Source organism: Tyto alba, unplaced genomic scaffold (genome assembly GCF_018691265.1).
Source record: "Tyto alba isolate M040663 unplaced genomic scaffold, T.alba_DEE_v4.0 Super-Scaffold_2, whole genome shotgun sequence".
Classification (NCBI taxonomy): domain Eukaryota; kingdom Metazoa; phylum Chordata; class Aves; order Strigiformes; family Tytonidae; genus Tyto; species Tyto alba.
In genome coordinates, this window is record NW_024881282.1 from 78,811,560 (window position 1) to 78,834,266 (window position 22,707).

General features: G+C 36.8%; 1 protein-coding gene across 2 annotated transcripts in view; it reads right to left on the bottom strand.

The window, feature by feature from the left end:
- Positions 1-1,406: 1,406 nt before the first annotated feature.
- Positions 1,407-22,707, bottom strand: part of SEMA3C (semaphorin 3C) — a 122,468-nt gene continuing 101,167 nt past the window's right edge. For both annotated transcript variants that reach the window (XM_033004631.2, XM_033004638.2), the window contains 6 exons: positions 14,916-15,004; positions 12,723-12,764; positions 11,329-11,486; positions 8,269-8,336; positions 4,908-5,038; positions 1,407-2,918 (listed from right to left, as the gene is read on the bottom strand). In XM_033004631.2, coding sequence (XP_032860522.1) covers positions 2,505-2,918; positions 4,908-5,038; positions 8,269-8,336; positions 11,329-11,486; positions 12,723-12,764; positions 14,916-15,004 — 902 coding nt within the window. In that variant the 3' untranslated portion in view covers positions 1,407-2,504. The remainder of the gene's footprint in view (positions 2,919-4,907; positions 5,039-8,268; positions 8,337-11,328; positions 11,487-12,722; positions 12,765-14,915; positions 15,005-22,707) is intronic.

Sequence of the window (22,707 nt, forward strand, 5' to 3'; positions counted from 1 at the left end):
AATTATGATCCTCACAATAGACATCAGTATCACACTAACTCTGCAGTAAATCTGCTGGGGAAATAGGAAGAGCATCATGGCAGCATATAGAGTATATGCACTAACGTCATTCCAGGAGGTAGTTCTATTTTCTGGCACTCGATTTTTGGTTTGTCACTTACACACTTCAGAAGTCAGTCATCCTCAGAAAAAAAAAAAAAAAAAAAAAAAGAAAGAAAAAAGTAGTTTGCTGCACTGAAAGTCAGGTGAGGGAACAAAAAAATAAACCCTTTATCTCATTTTCCTTTTTTTTTTCCTCCAGATTCTGCTTTGCCAGCTCTTTGGGCCAGATCCAAGCTCACTGAAGTCAGTTTCCCAATGGTTTCCATAAGAAAGACCTTTGATACCAGTGGCTACACATTGCAGAAATATGCATTTAGGCCTTGATTAAGGAAAGAACTTTACTAGATGACAGTACAGAATTGCTGGAATTGCAATCCCCTTTGAAGCAAACAGCAAGCACACAAATTAAAGATCCCCCACCAGTGTCAAAGGGATTTAGAGACAATGCCTAAGTGGTTTGATCAATCAGGGCCCATTTCCCAGCTATTCTGCATCAGGTGGTGATAAAGTGACACATCTAACTGATATCAGGTAAATACCAGAGTTAAGTCCCTTGCACTAGATCTTAATTCACACTGGCACAAACCCAGAGGTGTTCTCCTCCACTCTGTAGAGTTACTCACAGAGTATTCTAACAGAAACAGAATCAAAATAATGCCCAAAGAGTTTCAACAAAGACCCATTAAAAGATTTTAAAGTATCTTTCAAAATACGGTACCCACTTGTTACTGGTTGGAACTAACAACTTTTAAAAAATATTTTTTCTTCTATCTGTGTCCAGAAATTATTTTCACTCATTTTTTTTTTTCCAGAAATTTATCTTTTTTTTTTTTTTTTTAGCTTAACTTAGTTCATTTTTGAGCTGAATGTTAGTTTATATTTTTGTATACTATCATAAAATATTATGGAATAAACCACAATTTTTCTAAGATACTCATACATTTTAAATCCCTGTTATCTATCTCCTCTGAATAGACTCAGTGACTTTTGGAACACACTTAGACAGTAAAATGAGGAAGATTTGTCCCTATTTTTTGCCATCAGTGTTGCTTGAAGAAAAAAAAAAAGTAATAGTTTTTCCCAGGATGTGTTGATGTACATTTACACAATTTTCAACTAAACATTCTTCATTAGACCTGACAGATGCTTCTTAAACAAAAATATTTCTGCTTAAACGTGCCTCTCAAGTTGTTATACTTTTTGGTTTATTGACCCAAACCCATTTTTCAGTTTTACTTTTCCCTCATTCTTTTTTTTTTTTTTTTTCCTCTTTCTCTTTTCCTGATATTCTTTTCAGCAGAAAACTGAAAAGAATAGGAAACTGTGAAAATAACATTGAAAAAAGAAAGGGTACAAAGACTGGAAAATGGAAATGGATTATTTAAGAATTGTAGTTAAATTATTTGCAACTTTGAGAAAACATTTGAAAAAATGTTTTAAAATTTTCAAAGTCACTAATGACTTGTTTCCACATTGCAGACCAGCTCCAAATTAATCAAGGAACAGATTAAAGATAATCTATGTTTTTAATTTCTGAGTAAACATTATACAGTATACCCTGTCCTTTGAAATAAATTGGAGTGTAATTCTTTGAAAAATAGCTAAAATACCTAAGTCACTTAGGTGTTTTTTAAAATTGTAAGTATAACGAACATTCTCATGTTAGCTTTGTGCCACTTATAAAGCTATGTAGTGTTATAGGACACCCTACTTTAATAAAAATCAATATGAGCAGAGATACTTTAAGTTACATTCCAGAACTCATTAATTTATTACAACTCATACTATGCACAATAATCAGTGTTTCCTCCAATAAAGTATAAATTTATTTTTTTTTCTTCTATTTGTTCCTTTATTTGGCCTCTGAATGAATGAAACATTTCTACTATAATTTACTTTCTTCCTATCAGCATGCATTCACATGATTTGAACAATGAGTGAAAGCTGTAAACCCAATATTAAACAGTAAACAAGAAGAAACTCATATGCTTAAATGCAGCGCAAGGAAATCTTACTTTCAGCATGCATCTTAACCTAGATTCTTTCACCACCAGTCTGGTTGGTAGTTCCAGAGTTGTAAGATAATGCATTGATATTGTAAAAATTTCTATTCAGCTGTAATTAAATACTGAGATGTTAAAGGTGGATCTAGTTTAAGATGAATACCCAGTTCTGCCTCTAGGACAGAGCCCAACCTAGTGACAGCAAGAATCTAGGAAAGAAAATGCTCTGAACTATTTTCTTTAGTTAAGTTACACTGCATTTTATTGGGAGAGGGATCTTTTCTGTGGCTTGTTGGATTTTCATTTAATTTTTTATTAGATTTGCTCAAATTTGTTCTCAATAGACAAATACAAGCCCGCTACAGTGAGGACAGAGATATCTATTGCTATAAAATAACATTAAGATCCAGGTAATTGATTCCTTCTATTTCTACTTTTTCTGCTATTGATAAGGGCCTTTAGTTTGCTGTAGTCCCCTCTCATCTTCTGGGCTTCTTCCCTCTGCTGACCTTGCTGTCTACTGTCTTTGCAGTACTGGTTAATCATCTGCAATTCTGAGTGGCTGAAAGCTCCCACAAAGTCCTTTGGGTGGAACTGCAGCGCTCGCACCGAGCTGGCCCAGGTCCAAGGGGACCACTTGTCAGTCATGAAGGCCACCACCTCCGAATCCAACACTTTGAAATTGATCTTTGCTAAAGTCTGCTTGAAGCTGTTCTCTGTTGCGATGCAGTGGTAAAGCCCCCGGTCGCTGTCTTGGACAGAGCGAATGAGGAGTCCTTGCTCAGTAGCTATGATCCTCTCATTCAGCTTGACCTAAAGGGCAAAAAGGCAGAAGGAACTTTTTAGAGAATGTTATGGAACAACACAGTATTGAACCTCTTGGTAAGTCTCACTTCAAACACCTCTTTCTCTCTTAAAGGGTTTCTTAAAGGCATTATATTTTGCTTTATCACATCTCCTAGAGACCACTGTTATTGCTACTGTTAGGAGAGGACTTACCTTAAGGTAGGTAAGTGTCACTAAAGAAAATCACTTCAATATTTTTATTCGTCATGTTACAATAGATTTGATTAAGATCAAGACAAAGATGCAAATCTGGAGACTACATGAAAGAAGAGTTTTCATCATGTTCAAATAGCAGATCTGAGGAAACTGGCTTTTATTTGCCGGGTTACACCCCTGAGACTGTCTCTTCCAGCCTCAGAGATTGCTGCTGAGACTCAATGGAAGGAAGGTGAAGAACTGGGGGTTGGGCAGAATTGGGGGTTGATCTGGCATTGAACACAAAGTGACTTCTAGTTACGTATTTTGACTTTGAGCAGGTTCCTGGAGCTAACTTCTGAAGAACTCTATCTGCACCACAGAGTCTACAGCCTGGTATAAAAGTTTTCATCACAGTGGCCTCAGCTGGGATTTGGCTCACTGGCAAGCAAGAGCAATTTTTCTACTCCACCTATTTCTTTTCTGGCTTCAGACTCTGGACAGGCCCAGGAGATGGTCATATCATCTGAAGGAAGCAAGTTACCACAGCTTGTTCAGTTATCAACCGATTATAAATGACTGTGCATGTGTCCATTTGTATAACAGCTGGGAATTTTAAAAATAATGAATTTAACTCATTATGAAAGAATATCAGTGCTGGTATTTTTATGAATGATTTTACTGTTTTGCCACTGCACTTTGCATTATACCTTATTCTCTTGGGAATTCATTTATTTATTATGCTATTCTATTATTGTAAACTTTTGTAGGCATTGTATAGGTAAGATTTCCAGAAATCTGAGAGCTTGAAATGTAATTAACCCTTTGATTGCTTTAGTCTATTGTTATTTAAAACTGCATTGATTCTAATACAGTCATTGAACATAAGAACAAAAAGGGGAGATGTTCTGCTGAAGCAAAGGGTTAAAGAATTGCACCTACATTGTCAGGACATGGTTTGAATCTTTGAAGAGTAAGTGGGAAAAAGAGCATGAAAGACTCACTGAAAGGATTGTAAGTCCTCTCCAATTTTGGAAATTGGCCTGATAAGAGAATAATGCTTTTCAGTATTTATAAACTATCAACAGACAGCATATTAATAGTTTTTTTCAAAAGTTGTTCCTTTTTATTTATATAGTAACTGCTTGGGATTTTAAGTGGATTTTTTCCCCCTTCATATTACTTAAGGAAGGCACATTCCCCATAAACAATCATACTGTATATTATAGTACTGAAATTTGAGCGCCTTAGAGAATGCAGTAATGGAAAATGTGATTGTACCATGGTGGGGAAATGCTTTTGTCAATTTGTGTTCTTAGCCTGGATTAGTTTCTTGCTGAAAAAACCTTTCACATTTCTCCCACTTTTGTCTTTTTTCTCTTCAACAGCATAGAAGGGCTACTGCATGATGACTTCTTCCTGAATTTTATACAGGTTATTGTTTTTATGCCTATTTCCTCAGATCAATAAGAAGTTCTGAGTGCTGAAAACCTTCAGTTTGAAATTAGTAAGGTGTGAAGGAAAAATTAACTAGTTCCCAGACTTTAGGGGCTGACGGAATTTTTTTGATAGAATAGAATAGAAATTTTCTGGTCCAATAGAAATCACTGGGGCTGCGGAGTGAAGTCCCAGCTATATTGAAGAGTCTGCCCTTGTTTATATGAGTTAAATGCTGGTCACTGTCCTGCATTCACACAAATTCTCCAGCTTCACTATATCTGGACTGTCTGATGAAAACAGAAACGCTCCCTCGCCTTGGTCCAGGGAAGGCATGAGATGCTGATCAATGTCCCTTCCAGAGCTCCTGCTCACATTACTCACCTCTTTCCTCCTGTCATTGTCTTTTTGTAGCAGCCATTTAATAGAAGCCTGAGGAGATTTGGGTGTGCATTCAAGAAAGGTGGTGTTGTTTTTCACTCCATACTGAACTATTTCTGCAGCGTTTCTGTATGCTAGAAAGAAAAAGAAACAGGTCAGGCTACTGTGAACTGTGATTCGATATAGAAAGCAATTAACTGCAATACAGGTAAAAAGTTTGCAAAACAGGTACAATGAAGTATATCCGACCCTAGTACTGGCCAATTATAAGTAATGTAGGGCACAAAATTTTCAGAGAAATTAAGTGAAATGTGAAGAAGCACATCCAGTTGCAAATACTAGTGTTTTCAATCCGACATGGACTGTTCTGAGAAAGTAGGATACTTGTGGGTTGGTAAGCTCTGATGATGGAATAGCTGATCTCAGGGATATTGTTCCATAAAATGATCTCATTCTCTACTACTACAGGAATGCCTGTCTAGAACTATCAAAAGGAGAATGAAACGTTTAATATATTTCTTCACATTTCACGGTTTATGAGTTGGGGAAATATGACTCAAAATACAGCAGCATGCCCTAAAGAGGGCTCCATCTATTCTGGCTGTGTGCAGCATCACAGGGAGGCGAGAGAGGGCAGACTTGGTTCCCACTCCTCTGCTTCTCTTACCAAGCAAGGAAGGGACTTGGCTCTAAATCTGAAATGTAACGAATACATAGACAGGCCAGCAACAGAGAACGAGACAGATTTATAGCACTCCAGCAACACCTGGGCAAGTGCTGAGCATGTGTCATCGCTTAGACTTGCTGTGCCCCTTTATAGTCTTGACAGATGAACAATTGGCAGTTACTGATAGGAACTTTTATGTGCTCATTGCTTGGTCCAAATTGTAATATTTGTCCTGAAAACCATACACTTCCAAATTTAAGAGCTTACATCATATATAAAATACAATATTTTTTATATTTTTTCTTTTTTTTTTTTTTTTTTTTTTAAAAAAAGAAGCAATGGATACAAAATAGTATGAGAAATGCAAATAGCTAGAGGTCGACAGGTCTAAAATCAGACTCTGGTTTTGTGCAGTTCTAAGACTGGTTTTCCTCAGACTCTACTTTATCTCCCATTCTTTTCAGCTTCTTTCATCAACTGATATGTGAAATTGGAACCTATTCTACTGAAGTAAGGAGACTTTATTTGGTTCTAGTCCTTCAAAGTTTTTCGCAGATTTATGAGATTGTACCAAAATCTATTGTAACTTTTAGGAGAATAATAATATGGAAATATTTTACATTCAAAGACCATAAGCTAGCAACAGGCTTATTTGTGGGCTGAGCTATCTGTATCTGTGGAACAGTGAGAGTCAGAGCTGTAACATATTATTAGTTTTATGTACACAGGAACTAGGTGTACCAGAGAAAGGCATTTTTGTCTGTTTAATTGATCAATATATATCTAACTTCTTACCTACTCCATAGTACTACTATTTATACATGCTAAGAAAAAGATTGAGAGAATACAAGTGCATTTCTTTAATGGCCATAAGGGCTAACATGAGTATAACAATATTAAACAGAACATTTGAAAAACAATCATACAAACCCTTTAGTTCTTGATGATATATTTAAAAATTGCAATATGCCAAAAATGTTGAGTTTATACATGCTGAGAAGTCTATAGCATGCAAGCTATCATGTTTAAAGACTGTTTCAAGATTAGGGTTCCCTATGAACTTGGAAGATTTCTTGTTACTGCCTGACTCTCTGCTTTTGTCCTTTAGGTAGATTTCATTTTTTCCCCAAACACAATTTTGCTATAAATGGTTTTAATTATATTTTGAAAGAGTCTAAGTTGCTGTTTCTTTTTCTATTTTTTTTTTTTTTTTTTTTTTTTTTTCCCCACTGGGGAAACAACTGCTGTCTACCTATGCTATATCCCACTGCTGTCACCAAAACATCCTTTATAAAGTTGCTAAAACACATAAACCTATAAATACATACACATTAAAAAGAAATGGTTGGAAAACAAGAAACCTGTTTCACAAGACTGTCAAAGTTTAAACATTTGTTTCCCCTCAGCCCATAAAGCAGACAGTTGACATTCTCACATTTTCCACACAGAAAGAGGAGACACCCACTCTTGGGACAGACAATGGGTGAGTGGTCACAGCACATGCCTGCAAGGTAGGACACGCAGTTCAAGTTACTTCATGATTCAGAGCCTAAGCTTTAATATGGATCTGTCAGAGCTCAGGTGCATACACTAATGGTGGGGTCATCTTTTGTAATTACCTGTTCAAGCTATTCAGCTTCACATAAATGACCTAATACTGAGTCATGTGGAAAGACCCGCTGGTGCTGTAGGTTGGCAGCTAGAGCAGGATCAGCCATATTTGGACTGAGGGATCTCCATCCAACTGACCGTTGTGGTTTGTTTTGATGCATAAGTTTCTTCTGAGACCCAGGGGAGACCATTTCAGTGGAATTATTAATAACTGAAAATTTCACATGTAACTCTTAAAGCATTGTTCTCTTACTCAAAAAATTCAAACAAAAATTTACAATCAGGTCTATTATTTGGTCTCCAGCTGGTACAGATGAGAATGCACTTCAAAATGCAAGCTCAGAAACAGAGGTGTAAGGACCATAATTATGTAACATGTGTCCTTGGTTTGATGGTATACATTGCCATAGCCTAGCTCAGACATGCATGTGGTTGATGAGGGTTAAACTGCTTTTATATGTGTCTACTCTTACTATAACATTAGCAATATTTGACTGGTGTCTATCAATCTGGAGAAAGTGGTAGCTGGGAAAGCAGAGCAGTGGCTCCCCTATCCACCTGCACCATGCCAGGCTGGCTGCACAGCTGGAAATATGGGACTTCATAAAGAGATTTGGAATCATTTGTTTTCCCCTGTAAAGGGAGAAAAAAGAAATAGTGACTCAAAAGACAAGTTGAACACCTGCTGTTTGCTGAAAGATGTGCTCTAAAACACAATATGGCCTCAAATATGTAGAATAATTCTGAGGTCCAAGACTTAAATGCATGAAGAGGAATTAATAAAAACTCAATGGATTTAGAAGTAGAACAGCCCTCAAATTAACTGTACCTGTTTCTAATCAACACTGTCAGCTTCTCGTTCATGTATGCCGAGCTATGTATTTCATAGTTCATAATTTGATCATATAAACGCAAGTTTCATGTAACTGCAAAGAAAGATGTTAAAATCAAATCAAAACAAAACTCAGAACTGGAAAATAATTATGCTTTACCAGTAAACCATACAGATAATATGAGTTATGATGAATCACATAAAGGAAAGCCATTCATTCTTTATATAGCAGGAGGATCTCCAAATTATAGTACCTTTCAGGTTGAAACCTCGGCACTGAGTCAGAGGGTTTCCATGTCTCACGTCTTGCCTACGACTCCTCCTGAAATATTTTATAAAAACAAAACATTATTCCAAGATAGCTACACTGAAAATAAACACTTTTTTTTTATTTGTGGGTTTATTTTAGTTTGTTTTGTTTTGGTTTGGTTTTTTTTAAATAGATCGACTGTTAGGGATAGTTCATGACATACTGTGAGTATGCGTTACTCTTGGCCATCTTGCTAGAGTGAAGATACTGTTTAAATGAATGACCAGTTTTCTGAAGTTTATAAAATGCTTGTACTTTTGGTAGGTAAAGCAGTTTTGCAGTGGAGGTATAGAGGTGATGCATGAAATAGACATCGGTTCACTGTTGCAAGGCCTAACATTCAAAGTCCCAGCTGGAACTCTTTATAAAAGAAAGCACCTAAGAATGAGATGCACAAGAGTCACAGTGCTCATATCTACTGCACTAACAGAAAATTACAATATAGGGCATATTCCCTCCTTGATTTTGGCAGGCACCTTATTTTTGGTGCCTGTAGCCACCTTGGTAGCAGTTTGACTGAACTATTCACCCAGAATGGTGGAGTGCTAAGATTCAGTTCTGTCCTCTACCTGAGGGTATGGACTATTTCCAAAAGATATTAAAACTCACCAAGCCTCAGAATACTTCTAAATGGGACTTTGCTACGTTATTTGGATGACAGATGCAAAATCATGACTGCAGCAAATTAGCTAGGGAACTTACTGGGATTGGTTATACTGGCATTTCAGCTCTCCCTAGCTAGGGGTTCATGTAATTCAATGCATGAAAATCTGGCACGCAAATTTTTTATTTTTAACATCTATTATTTTGTTTCTGAATATTCTGTAAATTAGCTCAATATTTATCAAGTTCAACAAAAAAAAGGATTGCTGATAGATTATTGCAAATGGATACTGCTGGGATTTGTAATAGCTGTATTGTGAACAATGCACTAATGACTTGCAAGATCAAAAACCATAAAAAGGCCCTGAAGCTCCAGTGTCATTGAGTGAAGGGTGATACCTCTATGGCCATATTATACCAGGTACTGCACAAACACCCAGAGAGTGTTTATAAACCCTTGACACCTGATCCTTCACATCCTTTCCTTTAAAAGGAAACTTTTGAAAGGTGATGTTTCACAGGAGTAATTTCTGACATTCCAAGTATATTTTTGTTGTTTACCATGAAAAATATTTCATCTTATGCCTTGGGACCTTAACCCTTGTGAACTATTTATGTGAGTCAGAGGAGACAATGAAGAATTTCTCAGTGAATTTCAGGATTCCTGTGCTACTGTAAACTGCCCCACACTGTCAGAAGTGGCACACCACTTGTATTAAGTGGTTCTGAGAATGTAAATTTACAGTTTAATATTCCTAAAAAAAAAAAAAAAAAAAAAAAGTTGAGAAGGTGGTAGTCAGAAAATAAAGATAATACTGTCAGGTGTTTTGAGGTAAATCAATGTTGGATGAGGAGCCACAGTAACCCATGGGAGACAGAATTGTCAAAAGAAGAGAATAAGCAAATGTGTCCAGCAGATACCACTGTCTAAACTATGGGATTTGGCTCTAATTAACAATGTTTTCTCCTTCAGAATATCTCTTCTTAGATAAAGGGACCACTTATTTCCTTAACATATGAAAATTAGATTTTTTTCCATACAATTTTAGGTGTTTATTTAGGTTTGATATAAAAAGCAAATTCCAAACAAAATGTCAGCATGAAAGCAAGCCCCAGTGGAAATAACCCTGGGTGTATATAATGGGTATAGCAAGGAATCTAGTGGAAACTGCACAGGCTAGGTATATCTGACTGCTCGTTATATCTTTTGGCAGCTATATTAGTGTAGGAGTTAGGTGGCCTGAGACTTGGGGATTTTTCTTTTCTTTCCTCCTCCTATCTTCTGAACTTTGTTCCATGGAAGAACACAATCAGTTTGCAGACTGGAGGCTGAATATGATGAGTGAAAGCAGTAAAAACAGCAGGTACTTTATCAACTCCTACATGGCCAGGTTGGGCTTTACCTTTTAATCTCAAATAAGGAATGAGTCAAGAAAACATTGCAATAACAAAAGTAAATTGTCTTTAATCCCAGGCATTGACATTGTCATCAGCTGGTTGGGTCACTGGAGGAGACCCAGGCTTTGCCTGTTTCTGTCTACTGTCTCCCACCATGTAGGTAAAGGAGTAAAGCCCATTAACTGTATCTGGTCTTCTGTATCTACAGCTCAGGTGCAGGCAGTGAGCACAGTAGCACACAGTGGGTAAGGCTCTGGCACACCTCTGAAAGGTTTGTCTCCTCTGCAGTAATATCTCATTGTGTATTCTGTAGCTTTGTTTGTATATGAAGTGAAATCTTAGTAACATAAGAGCTCACTGCAGCTTCCTGTTATTAAATATTTCCCTTGGGAGGAGGAAAGAGGTTCTTGTTTTGCATAAGAATTATGAGATGGACTATTAGCTCTGTTGTAAGTTAAAGAGAAATTGCTTTCCCTGTATGCTTTAATAAATCTCATGTCAGAAACACCAAATCTGCAGGCACTACATGGAAATCACATTTGCCTAAAATTTCCCTGGAAGTAATTCTTTTCACTTAGGAGTATATGAGGAACAAAAAGAATAAATTACTTTATTCCTCAGACAGCCTGAGAGATACTTTGCTGTATTTAGGGCTATCATAATTACATCTATAGTGAGCAAATGAATTTAAACAAAGGGAGCAAATGTTTCACTGATTTTGTGTGCATGAGACAGAAGGATTAACGTTTATGATCAGGAATGGGGTTTTCTTCCTATTTTTTTCAGTCCATTACTTTAAATATGAAAAGGAAAGCTCTTTATCATACGCTCTCGCATCATATGCTCCTAGGCGATGGACAATGCCAAGCACAATAGCTATGGAGGTATTGTTTGTACATGTTCCTGAAAGGAAAGGCATCCCACTTCTCCATCACATTGCAACATAGTAGAATGAAAGCCTTGTTTCCTAGCTGACTTCACTAGGCTGCTTAATATTGCTCACCTTTTCCCTGTGGGATAAAATCTGGAGCAGGAATTGCCATCCCAGGCGCAGTATGGATCTCGGGCTAGACAGCAGTCAGCACAGGCAGTCCCATAGATGTGGCAGCGATGCAAAGATACCTGGGTGACCCCTTCATCTGAGCTCACGTACAACTGTTGCTGTAGAAGGAAATGGAGAGATTTATTTCAGATGTGGAGGAGCTTCACCTGAGTCTCAGCTAACACACCTGAAAACCTTTCAATTAGTTTTGGAATCAACTCAAGACCAAGAGAGGAGCCACTAGTATATATAAAGCCAAGATAAACAAAATCTCCCAGGTGAACAGGACTAAAATATTTCCACCTTCCTGTTAGAAAATACTTAGAAACACTAGGGAATGTTAATGTTTTTTGGACATTGAGTGTCATTGTTCTGAGGTAGACAAGCTGAGTTAATATTTCTCAGATTTGAGAATTTGGTTCTTACTCAGTGAGGATTATTGGCTCAAGCCTTTGAACTAAGTATTTTCTCTGCATATAGTCACTTTAATAAATATTACACAGAGTTCCTAGCTGGATTCTCCAGTGCATAGATTTACAAGACATAAAAACTATAGATTATGTTGAGGTTTAGGTCCAGATTCTGATAGACTTATATACCTGAAAAAAATATGCCAAAAGAACTTTTAGAATAAATGAGAGCTTTTGCAAAGGGAGTTTAAAGTGACTAGGTCATCACCAACATCTGGGCCAAAATGACTGTTTTACTCAGAAAAAAAAATCAATTATTTTTAGAATATAAATTAGTGTTAAACAAAAACCTAAAAACTCCCCTGATCTTTTTGTCTAAAACTAAAAAATTAAACTGAATTCAAGTTTACTTCTTAGTAGTTTTGTAAAATATCGAACAACTTGTTGCTTGCAAAATCACAGAACACATATTTTCAGTTTGGGTTTTTAACATTTCAGTAGAAATACTTTCAGTAGTTTGAATCATTCTTATTGCCATAATTTTTTACTAATAAACAAGCACACACAATTGCACCATGGACCCAACAGCCCCAACACTGCCTTTTTGCATTGTTCAGACTTACAAGGGAAAATCTATATTTAGGACTTACAGAAAAAAATGGGAGGGCAAACTTCCTTTTTAGCACTTTTTCTTTCCTTAGTTGTCAAACAAAACAACAAAAAAATTGACACTGTCAGTGAATTAGAAATTATACTTAATGAATAGAAGTTGTTTTATCTTAGTGGCTCTGAGGCATATAATCATGCAAACTTCAGTCAAATTTCTCCATATTCATTACCAAAAGTCTCCTGCCTACATTTAGTATGCTGCACAACAACTAGTATTCTAACATCTTTATTATCTCAATCAATAAGCAATAAACTAAGCATTCCACTTTTCTTTACCTTTTTAGATGAAATCTTCATTGTTGTTATAGGTGAATTACTCTGAAAGACAAAATTCCAAACTACATTTATGATTATCTTGTTAATACTGTCCCACATCAAAATTTAAAATTCAGTAAAACCAGAGTCATATCTAAGAAAACTATAACTTTTCACATCTTGGAAAGGCATCACTCCTACTAATTCTTTGCCATTTTCAGAACTAAACAAATGATGTATATACAATTAATGTCACACAAAATATATTGGCCAAGCTCAACTGCATTAGTATTACCCATATGCATCAAGTCATACACTTCTAATTATAACCTGTATCTGTGATACCTCAGCAATACAGGAACAATGAGTTTTGAAGCCATTATGCTCACTTTGTAATAAGAAACAGTGTTTGTTCTTTGACAATGATGATAAGGAAAAATCATAGAATAGCTCAAGAATATTTACCACATGATCTGGATAAGAGTATATCATATTTCTCCTACACATTATCTACAGTGCATACAGTTTGGTTACCATCCAACATACACATTCAGATTATCAATGACTAGAATATTAAAAATGACATGTGTGTTATTGAAAGTTTCTTTCCCAGAGACAGTACTATATACTACTGTGTATCATCACTGCAGTCTCTTATTATCTGTGTCCAAATGAAACGTTCAAGAGCTGGAAAAGGAATTATCACATTCATTGTCTTAAGCAAGTGAGGCAATTCATTATTCTCATCCAAACAAATGATAAAATTAATGGTAATAAAAATGTTCAGCATTTTTTTAAGATTTAGCATTTGCTCGGTCACAAAAGAAAGCCATAATGGTGGGCTAGGATTAACTGCAGTGGACCACAAGTACAGCACAGAGGCCAGGACTAGAAAATCTGACTGTGAATCATGTGAATTAGCAAAGGTTTGAAGGAGTTTAGAGCCACTGTAGCATTTCATGGACTGTCTGGAGACTCCAGGTCAAACGCTACACTGGATCTGATGCCATATTCCCTTTCCTTGCTTATACTCTGGAATCAGTGTTCTGCTTACTCTTGCTATTTATTAGCACACAGCCAGGGTCTCAGTCCCACTCTCTTGGAGAAACTCATCAAAATACTGCCATGCTGCCTACACATATTGCAATAGTAGAGGTTAAGATACCATAATTTTTAGGGTTGAGGGTAAAACAGTCTGTGCACAGAGGCCCAGAAACTAGTTTTAGTGTGAGGATTCCTCTCAGCCCATCTATCTTCTTGCTGTATTAATTTATGTTTCAATAAATGGAACTAGTAATACTTGGGCAAAGGGTATTCTTTAGGTACTATTGGTCACATATGTCTCTTTTAAAGAGAAGTCTTCAACAAAAGCCTAGGAAGACTAATTATGTCTTTATGAGGGTTACAATAGAGTGTATTTTTTTTTTTAAAGAAATTGTTAAAGCTGCCTGTATAGATAAAAAAGCTTACATTTTCCTTTTTGTATCCCCTCAATGAAATAGAGAAAAGCCCATGACAAATCCCTTAACTAAGTTTATGGATGTATACTACCATTTGCCCCGAGACTACCTGTTTTAAAGAATAGTTCATCCAAAAATTTGAAAGGAATTTTTCAACATGAGGGTAAACATCTTCTTTTGGTTATTACAAGCTGCTACATGCCTGAGTGATTGACAGAGGCTATTCCCTTGTTTCTCCCTGTAGTTGTTTGTGTTTCTTTTCAGTTTATGTTGTGTTAAGCTTGTAGCTTTCTTGACTCCAGAGGCATGTGGATTTGAAGAACTGGAGTTAAGCAAAACCAACACTAGTTTGCTTCTATTCTGCAGCTTGGAATCAGTAAGATTATCAGATAATCAAAGAAGTAAAAAATTCCCAGATTCCATCTGTCTCAATATGTGATGCCAATGATAAAATTTGCCTTCTGGCAGCCACTATAACATGACCTTGTAAAAATGTGATTATCAAAATCCTTCTAGCCAGTATAATAACATAAAAAATAACAAGTTAAATACAGGATAAAAGAAGGACTCTGGCTAGCTACAGCCTTCATAACAGTGGACGTTTCATATTCATCTTTTGGTGGGTATCAAGCTTACAGTATGCATATTTACTTAATCTTCTATCAAGTCACAGTTGGCTCTGCCGAGATCTCTCAGAACAAAGTGTTTGTGTGAACGTACACATTGGAAGAGTAAAAGTAGGAAAAAGCCAAACCTGAAAAACCTCCAGTTCTTCCAAAATTAGTTCTCCACTTGCAGAGAAGTTGGTGGGTAGGACAACAACTTTTTGTACAGTTCCTTGATCTGGAAAAGGTAAGAAAAAGTGAGACCATATGACAGAGAGCAAGGAAGAAAAAATGAACCATTATCAATTATAAAGAAACCATCAGAGCAAGAACTATGACATAGAGAAAGATAAGAAATGTTCAGTAATTTCTAAGGTTTGAGGTCAGAAAGAACCATGAGATGACTCCTTATATAGGAACACTATGTATAGTATTATTCTCCTATATGAACATGAAAAAGTCATAGTAAGATTGGAGTTACTACCAAGACTGTTACTATTCTACCCAAAAAGATCAATCAAAATCAGTATCTTCTGTACTAGTTACTGTACAGACACACATAGAAAGGCAGTATCTATCCCCATGATCTTAAGGTAAAAACACAGCAATATAAACAGGTAAAAGGGAGCTACTGCAGAATTTAATATAAATTCATATTCATTAATAAAATATAATGACAACTGGTGACTTGAAAGGTAAACCTTCCAAAGAATAACTCTATCTACACCTAAACAAAGTAAGATGAAAGCTTTTTTTTTTTTTTTTCCAGGAAAGTCAAAGAATAATCAAGTCCATTACATATTGGTAGGAGTTAATATTTTGGTCCATAAAGAAAAAAGGAAAAGCAAGGTGAGGGTATTGTAGCTACTCTATTATGGCTGACCTCCCAAAATACAGTTCCAAGCCTCCCAAATCCACTCAGAGCAAAGGAATGAGAAGTAAGATGGATGGGGCAGTGGTAGTATTTTTGAAGGGTAGATGTGATGAGTGAGACCAAAGGGATATTTGTGATTAGTTTTCCAAATTTTTTATGTGGAAAGAATATATGAGATGGAGGGATCCATCTGTGAAGGCTCTTAAAGACTGAGACAGCCACTGAAATATTTCTCATGTGGCAGAAAAGGCAGACTGTGGGAGATTCACAAGGGCAAGAATTTTTACTTGGAAAAAGCACAGCACATAGAATTCCTCTTGCCTGAAAGGCCTGGAAATTAGTCTGACTAGAATAAATTTATTTTCTCAATATTGATAATGAGGAATGAGACCACATGGTACAGTTTCTGTTTGGCCTTCAAAAGTTTTATGAGCAATATAGACTTATGTGGTTAGTAAAACATTAGTAGAGTACAATATAGGTAAGTATCTATGTGTATTTTTATGAATTTGTGACTGAGAAAAGGAAATCTCAGCTTCCTCTTTTGCAATTCATTATGTAGACAACATAAACTGAAAAAGGGCAATTTTTCATTTGATTTTAAGGTCAGTGACTAGATTCCATATCTGGAGCTGCAGGGCAAGTTGGTTACAGTAAATAATTCACATCTTCTTATTTCCCTGGAGGAAGCTAACAAATAATAATATACTTTATTTTTTTAAAAAAAAAAAAAAAAAAAAAAAAAAAGGTTTAAAGCCAGAATATTGATATGTAATGGCCTGACCACACACAGAGAGGACACATTGCAGTATTTTGTCATTTAGAAAAAAAAAGGAAAAGAGAAATTGAAGGCTGACAAGACTTAAAAATGTGTAGCTATCAATTGTACAGGCTCACGGCATGTTAGGCATGAATTTTTCATGAGAATTTTCTATGGAGAACATGTATTCTCATTATACAATGGCACGATAAACCAGTTCCTTCCGAAGAAACTTTACTGAAACTAAATCTTGTGATAGCACAGCTGTGGTCTAGACTGGGTGCCACTATTAGCAAAACTATGAGAACCTGAAAGAGATTTACTAACTCCCATGTCCCACAGAAGCTTTAAACTGCTGCAGATGCATCCCTTGTTGGAGCTAAGGAGAAGCATGTGCTTGTGTATGTGTACTGCTTCTGCTAAAGGTAATAACCCACTCATAAATATACACACCTGAAGTCCACTCTACCTCTGCTTCTTTGCATTCTTTTATCAATGTCTCTCTCTAACATTTAACTATACCAGACAAAACACAGTATCAGAAATTCAGGAAGGATTTGCAGTCTTTTGTGTTTTTTTTCAGTTGCCTGCAAACCTGTAACCCTGACATACAGGGCGCTAAGCATGCTGACAGTGACCTTACCTACAAAGGAATGTGAGGCTGCTGAGCCTCTGAAGAACCAGTTTATTTCAATGATCCATTAGCACATGCCACATATTTAAAATTCCTAAATTGTCTTCAGTCCTCAAACGTTGCCCTGAACTGAAACAAGAACCCAAGGGAAGATTTTATCCTGGGCATTGGCACAGAAAATACTGCTAATGTCTGACGCCAAGTCCTTGTGTCCTAATAACCTTTTCTGTTTGAAAAGTAGGTTCTTATCTACCTTTTTGTCACACCCCAGCAAAATACACAGAGTTAAGGACTGTTTACCTTGGTATTCATTCCCTCTGACTCAATATTTTACCATTTGCTTTGACTTAGTATTGTACCATAAAGGACAGATCCTTGCAGAAAGAAACAATCCATTTTCTCAAAGGAAACAATACAACATTTAAAATAAATATTCATGTTAGTGAAAGTAGGCAATAGAAAGCTATTCATTAAATAAAATCACTTAAAGCAGGGGATTCCAATGGTCTGAACATATATGTATACACATACTTCCAACAATACATGGCTTATAGGCTATAGTCCTCCACAACTTCTAAAAATATCTTTTCTACTGTTGCTCAGCCTTTTCCTTAATAAATGAAAAGCAATTATTTGTGCACCAGAAATACTTCTAACTCCTTTCTCAGTAGTACTGATGTCTCCATTATAAGCACAGTAACTGACAAATCAAGTCACTTATACGTGTTCATGTCAGAAAGATTATGGTACATCTGAGTTTTGCTGAAAACCTTATTTGCTTATTTCCTTTAATGGCAAGACAGTAAACTAAATTCCCTGGGTCAGAAGGAAGGTTGGAAAGGATGCAGCGCTGTGCACTGCAGGAGATATATGCAAAGTAGCAGTGCCTGAGCTATTTCCTAGTGTATTTCACAATAGATAATCTTTTGTGTTCTAAGCAAGGCATAAGAGATCACTAAACAAGTATAAGTAAAATTTTTTCACTTTTAGGTCAGTGTATGAAATTATAAGGTAATTCTGTCAAAATCATCAAAGTGAACAGGATGATTTCCTTTGTGGTTTACTTGATACTTCCAGAAATCCACTTGAAAACAGTTCTATATTGTTATTTCACATAGTCATGAAAAAAGCTATTGTGTCTCCAGAATATCAATCCACCACTGGAATGCATGAAGTGCAGAGGCAGATCTATACTCTCCAATTCCCTGACTTTTCACCAGGAGCTGTTTGCAGCCTCACACCAGCCCAGCAGTCTGTGAGTGAAGGGCAGACAGACAAACAAGAAGGAATCTCCCTCAAGCTGACAGCAAGGGGACAAGAGCAACTCATAATGTATTTCTGTTTCAAACCTGCTTGAACGATTGCAGGTCCCCCAGCCTGACATGGAAGATGGTGTTACTGAGATTGTGTTCCCTCTGAGAGGACTGAAAAACAGGGAACAGCAAGGAAGGAAAGTGCTAACATCCTGTAGGCTAAAAAATGGTGCAGAGTTGGAAATAAATGGAGAAGGAAGGCAGTCCAATAAATGTTCCAAGGAAGGAAGAAGAAGAGACAAATAAATAAGAATAACAAAGAATAAGAATTAAGAATAAATATTCCTTGAAACGCAGGGCATGATTCTGGGCTGGTATTAATCAGCTAAGCTTCACTGATACTAGTTGGACTATGCCCGATTATACTAATTCTTGGTGTGGCTGACCATGGGCAATGGAAAAGACAAAGCTTAATGAATAGCAACAAAAAATGCACAGGGGTTTGGCTGAATCTGCAGCTCTCAGTTTAAACCTCATTCTCTGAATTTCAACTAGCTTTTCTTTCCCCAGCCCTAAGTGAACACTTCAGTTGTCAGTATTGTAAGGCTCAGTCAGGACCCATCTACCTGGAGCCACATCACATGCACAAATGGAACAACAAATAAAAAATCTGACATTTCCACATCATAAAAAATTGACTGCAATGGACACCAACTGCTACTTTGACAGGAGTTTCACAGAGAGACTTCCTGCAATAATACCCCTCCCTGATGTGTCTGACATTGCTGGAGACCCTCTGAAAACTTTTCTCCATATTCTACCTGTCAGCCTAATGCAGCTTAATTATTTTTGGTCTCTAATCTTAGCTGAACCTGATGCAAACAAATAAAATTACAAAGAAAAAAGAAAGCAAAGAGTTTTCAGAATGCTTAAAATCTCTCTGAGAAAATTTTGAGGCTCAGCAGAGCACCTGTGATAATGGCAGGTTAGTAAGGGCTGAGATCCTGGTGCCCACACTCTCTCATGTACTTAGGTGACTACTGTAAGTCAGAGCTGCCAACACAGCCACCTAACCTCTCTGTGCTTTAGTTCACTCATCTGTCAAATAGGTGCAATTTTTTTCTAGCTCATAGTATTACTGTGAAACTTTGTAAAATTCAACATGCATCAAAGAACAAAAAGACAGATACAAGCATCTAACGAGCTCACACTTGAGAGCAAAACTTTTACATAGCCCCAGATCAGTCAAACTTTTTGGGGACACTTGTTTGAACTAAAACTGAACAAGGGAAATGAAACAGGTGGAGGAACATCCTCTTAATTTTCATATCTTCTTAAAAGGCTGTGAAAAAGCTTTGGATGACTTGGTCAATTAAAGGTTTTGAATGACACTATGACCAAGAGGAAGAAGGAAGCTCTGTCTGCTGCCTGTTGTGCCACAATTGTGCAACATCATCTTCCCAAGCTCACAGTCATGAAGCTGCAAACCAGCAAATCTACGGCAGGCAAGCTTGCTCTTCTGGCCAGATTATCTCTCTCTGTTAGAGACTGTAGCTCATTATATGATTTTGGCTATTGCATTACTGGAGGCTACCGTTGTCAGCAAGGGTTAGTTTTCCAGAAATACAGCCGTCATGTAACACCATGAAAATGAGTATTACAACCTTATGCTCTGAAGGCACTTACTGCATCCAGACTTTGAAAACAAGTGTTGCATCAGAGAAGAAAATTTAATAAGAAACATTGATCAACCTCATGCCACATCAGATGCATGTGGCCCACATTAATCATATGAATAAGCCACACTGAAGTCTGCAGTGCCTTTTCATGAGAGTAGCTTAGATCTCTTTCCACAAAAACATATCCCATCTTGATAGCAAGGAGCTGAAAAAATCCTGTGGGTGCCCACGGCTGCTTAATGTACCCAAGTTTGACCCAGACATTTAAACATTTTCATAACACCAAGAGCCATAAAAAACCCGATGCATAATCTTTTGGTTGTGCAATCTGCGTGTACTTTGACCAAAGGCTTTCATACTGCAATCAGTAGGTGGCATGCTTAAAAAAATAAATATTAATCTCAGGAAAATGTTTCCATGCTGTTTTACTGCTGTTCTTAAAACTCAGATGTAAAACAATCTACCAAAGGATAAACAGAAAATATTGAAAGCTTGGGTTCTTCAGATATAACTGAAATGAGTAAAGTAACTACAGTAAATCTCTAGGGTGAATCAAAAACTTCAGGACTGAGTCCTGGCCTACAGGATAATCGAAGCAGAACTCTAACCCCAGATTCCTGAACTGAGTATGTTATTACTCATTGCATAGGTAAGAAGTGTTATCAGCATCGCCCTTTTCAAATATGTTAATGGGTGATTACATTCTATCCAAGTGAATTATCCCTTGGGTTTTTGCTAGGGAAGATGAGGTATATGGCACTCTTCACTTGTAGCACTGCTCTCTACCATTAAAGACTTGCTCCTTACTCTAAATCTGCTCATTTCAGAGGGGGATGAAGAGTTCCCTTTGGGTGGATTTAACAAAACTTTAGGATTCTTCATGTTGAAAAGCATAGGGAAAACAGGAGATTGTTATCATTTGAAAAGTGGGTGGAATGCTGCAAGAACAATGTCTGTCCCTGAAATTTATTTTGGTAGTTATGTAGGCGAGGGAGGGAGAAAAGCAATGTATTAACTGTGGGCATGGACCAGCCCCTGTGAGCTCAGCACTTTTGTCTGGGGGCGCAAAGGATACACTACATTTAGTTCACATTAATGTGAAAAAATGACACAGCTGCCTATGCCCTCCCATGCCATGGCTACATGATAAAAACCACTGGGGTTCTTGGAGCTTTATACTTCCGTTATTCTTCACTTGCATTCAGGAAGTGATTTATTACCAAGGCCATAGAGGAGGAAGAGAGGAAAAGCTAAACATTTTGTGTGCTCTGCATCTGGCAAGACATAAAACACTACAATTTCAAGCATGAGACAGGTCACTGACAGTGACAGACATAACTGGCAACATCTCAGTTCAGCAACAGTAACTCATCATCTGAGCTGAGTGTAATTGTCACCAGGTGTCAAGTCCCATTGTCTCTGGCTGTGGGGCTCCAGGCTCCCAAGGAAATTATCACATGAAATTCTCCTATACAATGTGGTTTTCGCATTTGCTGAGATGAACTGACACCAAAGCAAATCCCCTCTGCATTCCTTTTGACAGTTAATATCTCTATTCGAATCCTCCTGAGTCTCACAGAAAGCAAAGAATAAAGAAAACAAGTTTCTCCTCTCAGTGGCTGAAACTTGATCATTTTTACTTAAAAGGACTGAGAAATGCAGTAACTTACATTACACCAATTTCTTCTGAGGAAGACCTTGGTAGCTATTAATGTGCTGTACCCTACTCAAGGAGAGTAATGCCTCCCCTCTAACTAGAAAGCAGACAATGATCCTCATTGCCAGTGTAATGCAGAAGATAAAACAATGAATATAAAGTATCAAGAGCTGCAGTTTACATATTTCATCCATAATGGATCCTGCCCTGTGTCAATACACAGAAGAGGATTAACAAAATATACAAACAAGCTGAGGTATGCTAATGTTTTTAGTGAATCACAGGTCTATGCGTGAAGCCACAGTGATCACCTAAAACCAGTCAGAATCTAATCAAAGTATGAAATCAAATTACATGTATTTATCTCTTGAAGAATTATTTAATTGATAAACATCACCATTTTGTTTTCATGCACATTTCAAAATTTCAATAAATTTCCAGTATTAACTATCACTGCTGTATTAAGAACTCTATATTAGCTGGAAACTCTTTTCCACTAAACTTTAGTAGATTTTTCCTCCAATTAACATCAGATATTTATAGAGCATTTTAAAACAATGACACCACTGTATTAAAAAATGCGTATAATGTTCCTTTGAAAGATCTGTACTAGCCTACCAAGCTGCTACTCCAGCTCAACATAGTGATCTGTCAAGGAATAAAGTCAATAGAAAACTAAGCCTTTTCTTTTACTAAGTGTTCTTGTGGAGTTGTATAACAGTAGTAGGGACAATATCTATTAACACTTCTGATATTTCTACAGTTGTATATGAAAACTCTTTTCTTTACTTCTGTAGGAGAGGAGGAAAATCACCCTAAAGGGTCCCAAAGTCAAGAACTGTAGCTGCATTAATTAAACTAAAATGTGGTTACATATTAGGGAGAGGGGAAAAAACTCCCACCTCAAGAAGAAAGTCCTGCCTTAATTAGCTTAATTTGGTAGTTTCCAATGATTCTGCAAGTAGGATCAGAGAGATCTTCAAGAATATCTTAAAACTCATATATCAACTAGTAACCAAGAAAACAAAAATACTCAGACCAAAACCTGACAAAATTCCTAATGTAATTCATTACCCAGAGCTTC